The sequence below is a fragment of the Saccostrea cucullata genome, unplaced genomic scaffold (genome assembly GCF_032062105.1).
Source record: "Saccostrea cucullata isolate Sc308-1 unplaced genomic scaffold, CSIRO_AGI_Scuc_v1 ctg11584, whole genome shotgun sequence".
Taxonomy (NCBI): Eukaryota; Metazoa; Mollusca; class Bivalvia; order Ostreida; family Ostreidae; genus Saccostrea; species Saccostrea cuccullata.
Genome location: NW_026922010.1, coordinates 1 through 6,402, shown reverse-complemented (window position 1 = coordinate 6,402; position 6,402 = coordinate 1). Strand labels below are relative to the sequence as shown.

Genomic DNA, 6,402 nt, shown 5'->3' with positions numbered 1-6,402 from the left:
CCATATTAAAGTTGCTGGTGAAGTTTAGTAAAATGTATATCTATAAGGGAAAAAAATTTTTAGTGTTAAACAAATATTTGTTTAATGATTGTAGTTTTGGTGAATACCAGAAGATAAACATACTATAAACATGTTTTGGGGAAAATGACATATTTGGTTTACACACCTGTTGCTTTGAAACAGCCTCTACACACACTAGATGGGAGATAAATTTTTTTTTTTTAAGTTTCCTTGCATTCCAGTTTTTCAAACAGAATAATGTGCGTATATGCTGAGACACCGGGATCCATATTTTTATTGGAACAGTAAATATTGAAAGACTTGTACAAAAATGTAAATCATAGTAAAAAAATTAAAATATTGAACAATGAATATGGCATATTTCAAAACAAATACATTTCATGTATTTTGGGCAGACACACATTCTCTCCCCCCCCATCCCCCCCCCCCCGACAATCATTACATTTTCTGAGTATCATTAATATAACAGTAACTGACTGTCTGGAATATTCAATGTTAAATTTTTTTTGATTGATCAAGATATAAATGCAAAACTATTTGTGAACACTACTGATATTATGAATCTCTTTTGTCCTTTTGCATGCTTTGTGGCACCTCATTTCTTGGTCAGCAGATCCTGTACCAGTTTGGCAGACATTACATCTTCAATGGCAAGTCCTGATAATAAATAATAAGAATTTAGGTTATAATCTGTTGCTCGTGTATTTATAATCATTATGCATTGCTAAGTGGAAGAAAATTGATAAAAAGAGAACAAACCCAGGGATTTAAACAATGTTGTTTCCTTGACTTTAGCTTCTTTCAATCCCAATAGCATTTCTCCAAGCTCACTGAAAATATCTGCCTAAAATGTAAAAGCACCCACAAGCTAGAAGAAATTTTCCAAATATGGATTTTCTCAAGAATAGTTTTTCACTACAGCTGTATTTTCTTGTCTGTCAGGTAATATGACATTACAGCACAATCATTAATATCATTAAGAAATGTTCCGTAAATAAGAATTAAAGACAGAATGATTTTGAAACATTTATCATTGAAAATTGACCTTTGAGAGAATAACGTCCCCGCTTTCCTTCTGAGCCGCCTCCCGACTGTCTACATAGAGAACACTGGCCCTCACCAGATCCGGGTCAATTTCCTGCCAGTCCGGGCGACAGGCACCCACAGCTGAAAAAGTAAAAAGGAAATTTAGGATAATGTGTGATTAAGGATTTTCCGCATAAATTAATGTGTGCACTGTACATGTACTTTAAAAATATTTGTACAAATAATAGTACTTTTGAATTTATAGATATGATATTGAAATGAGTAATAGCATTAATTATTTATTGCTAAAACAGTTCTTGATCTATAAAGAAAGTTTGAATTGCATTACAAATATGCAAAAATAAGCACACATAGTGAATCCTCTAAGGTTCATTCTTAGCTTTAAAGCCTTCCAAATGTGATTACTTTTTTAACTGACAGAATAATTTCTCTGAGAAATGTCAAAAACATAATTGCCATTGATATGTCCACCCGGTTTTACCCATTCCTTCTTCAGTATGGGTGTTGCTGATGATGTTACTGTGACGATGACGTCTGCATCTGTGACAGCTTCCTGTGCAGTATCACAAGCATTTCCACTTACCTCCTCAGCCAGGGCTGCGGCATTCTTCTTGGTTCTACTCCAGATATTTATCTATATACAAAGAAATACTGAATCACAGTCTTGGAAAGAAAAATTCTCATAATTTTTTGCCAATTTTTAAGTTTTAACCAACCTTTTGGAATGAAAAAATGGAGGACAGAGCCTGAATGTGAGAGCGAGCCTGAACTCCAGATCCTAAAACAGCAAGAACCCTCGGATTTGGTGCACAAAGGTACTGTAAAAATAATTTTTAAAAACAATTCAGCTATATATAGAAAAAAAAAAATGAAAGAATTGTGCCAATGTCAAAGCCAGCCATTTCTGATGAAACTAGCTCAACTAGTGTATACCTTCAATAATCCTGTTAAAGCATTAAAGTAAAATTATATAAATATTAATGTTTCACATGAAGCATAATTGATCTTTAAAACTGTTTAGAATGCAGAGAGCTAACATTATAAGAGAGACAAGCATTTAGGTTAATTGCAATTTTTATACAAGCATTTAGGTTAATTGCAATCTTTATATGAGTCATGTACATGTAGAAAATGTATAAAACTAGCTTACAGAAATTTTAGAAAAAGCATATTACCTTTGTAGCTATTGCAGAAACGGCAGCTGTTCTCATTGTGGTAATCACTTCACCATCCATTATCTGACAAAGAAATTTTTTTTTTTTAAAATTAAATAAAAGAACTATATGCGGTATATTGCATATGTTTGCCCCCACAAAAGTCAAATTTTGAAAACTTCCTGAAATGTGCTGAATTCAATAAATTGTACGAGAAATATAAGTTAACAGAAAATATTATAGTTCCAGAGCAGTGTATTCACAATTTCTGTTTTTATGACGTCACAAACTAGTCCGATTTTATATTCTTTTTCAGAAAGAGGACAAAATGGACAAAATTTCAACAATTTAAGCTTTAAAATTTATAGAGCGCATGTGTGTTCAGGAACAATATTGACATATTTCATTGATATTATCTTTCTACACATTATATCAAAATATTTATCCTGAACACACATGCGCTCGGTGACTTTTATTTAAAATATCGACGAAATATGTACATTTTTCTGCAAAATTCATAAAAAACTGAAATTACGTCATATTTGTGACGTCATTACGTACATATGACGTCATTACTTATGAAATTATTCAGTGCTTTGAAGTCAGCATACACTCCCCTGTTTAAGGACTTAATTAAATATTACTCCATCAAAGTTTGATTTTGGGGGGCAAATGTTGGTAAATACCGCATATAGTTCTTTGCAAAATTGAAGAAAGTAACACAGATTTACACTACATGAAAGGACTATTTTCTGAATAGTAAATGGTATAAACTTCGTCCTCCTTCATCATTAATAGCACTTTACAGTATGTCCATGAAGCTACCTGTATTGGTTCCATTATCACTTAACTATTTCTGGAATTCCTGTCTTTGCATTGAACACAGGTATAATGGCATTATGAGTTGGAACTCCTATGTTCTGTGGAAAAAAAGTGACCAATTTAACAGCCAAAGCTTCATCGTCTGGACTATAAGCAGGCATCACTCCCAAAAACCTACAAGGTCATTTCAAGAATAAATTGCATTTTGTCATTCATTTTATTTAAAGATAAAATTGCTACATGTATGATTTGGTAAATAATTACTTGCATGAAGTAATAGTTATTGTATATTTATTTTGGTGTATCCTGAGTTATTTTGGCGAAGGGCGGTGACGAGTGCGAAGCACGAGACTCCGCCCTACGCCCAAATAACTCAGGATACACCAAAATAAATATTCAATAACTGTCTTGTATCATGGTCCAATTAAAAAGTTTACATTTGAACACGTGATTTTCTAAAATGATTATTCATTATTAAACATCCAAACTCCAATTAAATTCAATTTTCCAATCACGTGAAAAATCTTTCCCGTTGCCCCGCGCAAATTGTGCATAGCGCGACTGACAGTCACAAGATATGGACGCTTGTAATGATGGTGAAGCAGGAAAATACATCGAGTTTACTGGAAGATCTACCAAAACGCATAAGGAGCTTTACAACAAACTAATAAGGCATTACTGCCAGCCCGGTAAGTTAAATTCTGATTATAAAATTATTGCTTACAAGTATATTGTCTTTTATTACTGTATAGAGATCATTCGATCCGCCCCTACATCTCGTTATGCCCCCCCCCCTTTGTTTATGTTATGTCCCCTTTTCATCTCGTTATTTATTTAAATGTATACTTAGATTTGATGACTCCCTGGTATAAATATTGTACAGAGATCACATGAAAAATATGCCTGTCGCATGTCACGTGGTCAAGCTGGCTATCTCCAAGAATCACACAAGTTCAATAAGTTTAATAAATTTATTTACAAAAAAAAATAATAATAATAACAAAGATCTCACACAAACTTACCACACACAAATTCACACCCTCTTTCTCACTATTAAACAATTAAACAAAGAAAAAAAACCCATTGGTAATCAACAATTACCCAATTAACAAATTCATTAATCAGCCAATCACCCCGGGTATCTAATTCAGTTATTAATGCCAAACATGTTCACAGATCATAGATTATCCTCGTCATCATCACGATCATCATCATCAACATCATCCTCATCCTCGATGCAGGAATGAAATCAAAAGTTTGCCTTTTCTTATAAAGCGCTAACTCAAAGTTTCTTGGATAGACTTATCTGTTATCCGTTCACCAACAAATATTTGGATCCACGCACAGCACTCTTCCGGGCCTTAGTCCCTGGAACCTTTCGCCGTCACAATGATCCCCTCAGCTCAGTCTATGTATCAAGCACAGGTCATACCAATATCCATGACGCTACAATGATGCATATTTATAAATCACATGTTTCACTACACATGTTTGGCAATACCACTATATATGTTTGGCTATTCATTCTCAATATAAAAATAATCAAAAAAGTATTAAGTGTAATGGTTACCAGTTAACAAAGTCAAAACAAATTATTGCCAATATGGCGCACCTTACTTTCAACATCCGGTCATTCACTTCCGCCCAGACATTTAAACCAAAATTTAAATGGACAAAATATTCCACACAAAGTAACAAAACTGGGTACAAGAAAATAGCGAACATTTAACAATGAGAACTTTAAACGTTATCGATATATTACAACAGCCACTCGAACACTCTCGCTAACCGTCACACCTGAGTGAACAACAGGTAAAATGGTGAGAGCTGGCCAAGTTCAGAAATAAGAACGAAGTTGTACTCAATAATAAATTTGCATAAAAAACTATATACAAAGCAAATAATATCATATTAAATACTTACCACGGACCTGTCTCCGTGCCAGTGTCAATATATTGCATGCACTGCTGCTATGTACATATACTAGCTGCTTCGAAATTAGAATACGTGTCTGCAGCTACGTTTCTCTGCCGGGAATGACCAGGCCTCAATTGTTCTGGTCGGCTAAGCTATTTTGCAAGGACTTATGGGTAAAATAAGCATAGGGACAAAACGCGGGAAATTCAAATTATATACGCAAGTGCAATAGTGATTGTTACACGCATTTCATAATTTATATTAGATATTTTATTTGGAATTTTAATGTTGTAGGGTAGCTTTAAATGGCGGATTTTCTTCAAACTTTACGTAGTGGCCCTTGGAAATTAAGGTCTGTTCTACAGACGGTCGCTAGCTGGGTCACCACCACGGTACGGCATTCAGACTGTCGGCGTTAACAAACTGAAATCTATGATGAACATAATATGTGATCGTGCGGGACTTAAGGGGAATTTCATTATGCCAGAGTGGAATTGATAAGCAAAACATTATGGACTAGACAGAGCACAGATTGAAGATGGGGCCCGGGCATTCAAAAGTTCAAATGCAGATATCGCTTGTAGAGTTCGTAGTTTTTGTCTTTAGACACCCCCCCCCCCGGGACAACGCTTAGCGGTGAAGAAGAAACGAGTATTCCTATCGAGCGTGAATGTGGCCCTGAAAATCATGCAGAGCGCTTGGAGTGATATTACCAACTTGAGCAGTGGTGGGGCATTTCCTTATTTCAATAATTGCAGCTTTTCATTTAATTTATTAGAAACTTGTGTACAAGTATACAACTGTCCAAGATGGATGTAATTTTGTAATTTGAATATTTTTATTTGAAAGGAAATTTCAAATTAATATTTTTTTTCCATACCTATAACAATTTTAAAAAGCTGTTTTGTACATTTTCAAAAATGTTACTAGAATAATGTATGATGCAATGTTTGTTTTTCACTGGAACGTGAAAGTTGTACAATAAATTATTTAAACAGCACAGTTTTGCTGTATAATGAGCTCCGCCCCCTGCTGGTGTATCTCCAGTTATTGTACAGGGAATTTCAAAGGAAAAGTGCCGCAACCATGATACAATATCTAATTACATGTACACTACCGGTGCCATTTTAGTTTACCTAAATTTCATTTCATTTAAATATCATTCAGTGCTGCATTTTACTGGATAAGCCTACATTGCTTATACAAATATATCTAATAATGCTAGGGTTAACAGAAGAACATGGGCCATATCACTCACCTTGGCACTATTTTGGTTAGAGAAAAGCATGCAGTTTATAGACTAGATGAAGAGTTTACATATATACAAAAACAAACATTAATTGGGGGGGGGGGGGGCAAACTTGACTCTATACCAATTGAGGATGTTTTAAATAACATTTAAAACTTTCCTTTCTCTGAGTATAATAATATTATGAAATGC

At 34.3% G+C, this 6,402-nt stretch overlaps 1 protein-coding gene across 1 annotated transcript; it reads right to left on the bottom strand.

The window, feature by feature from the left end:
• Window positions 1-446: 446 nt before the first annotated feature.
• Window positions 447-3,248, bottom strand: LOC134261053 (ketimine reductase mu-crystallin-like). Its single transcript, XM_062743531.1, has 7 exons — window positions 3,074-3,248; window positions 2,244-2,306; window positions 1,785-1,886; window positions 1,525-1,702; window positions 1,067-1,188; window positions 781-865; window positions 447-678 (listed from the first exon to the last, which is right to left on the bottom strand). The coding sequence occupies exons 1-7, from the start codon at window positions 3,203-3,205 to the stop codon at window positions 617-619; spliced, it is 744 nt and encodes a 247-aa protein (XP_062599515.1). The 5' UTR covers window positions 3,206-3,248; the 3' UTR covers window positions 447-616.
• Between the last annotated feature and the right edge of the window lie 3,154 nt (window positions 3,249-6,402).

Coding starts and splice junctions, on each gene's coding strand:
- LOC134261053 (XM_062743531.1), bottom strand. CDS start 3,205: ATGCCTGCTTATAGTCCAGACGATGAAGCTTTGGCTGTTAAATTGGTC. Junction 1,703..1,784: donor CCATTTTTTCATTCCAAAAG/GTTGGTTAAAAC, acceptor CTTTGTATATAG/ATAAATATCTGGAGTAGAAC. Junction 679..780: donor AACATTGTTTAAATCCCTGG/GTTTGTTCTCTT, acceptor ATTTATTATCAG/GACTTGCCATTGAAGATGTA.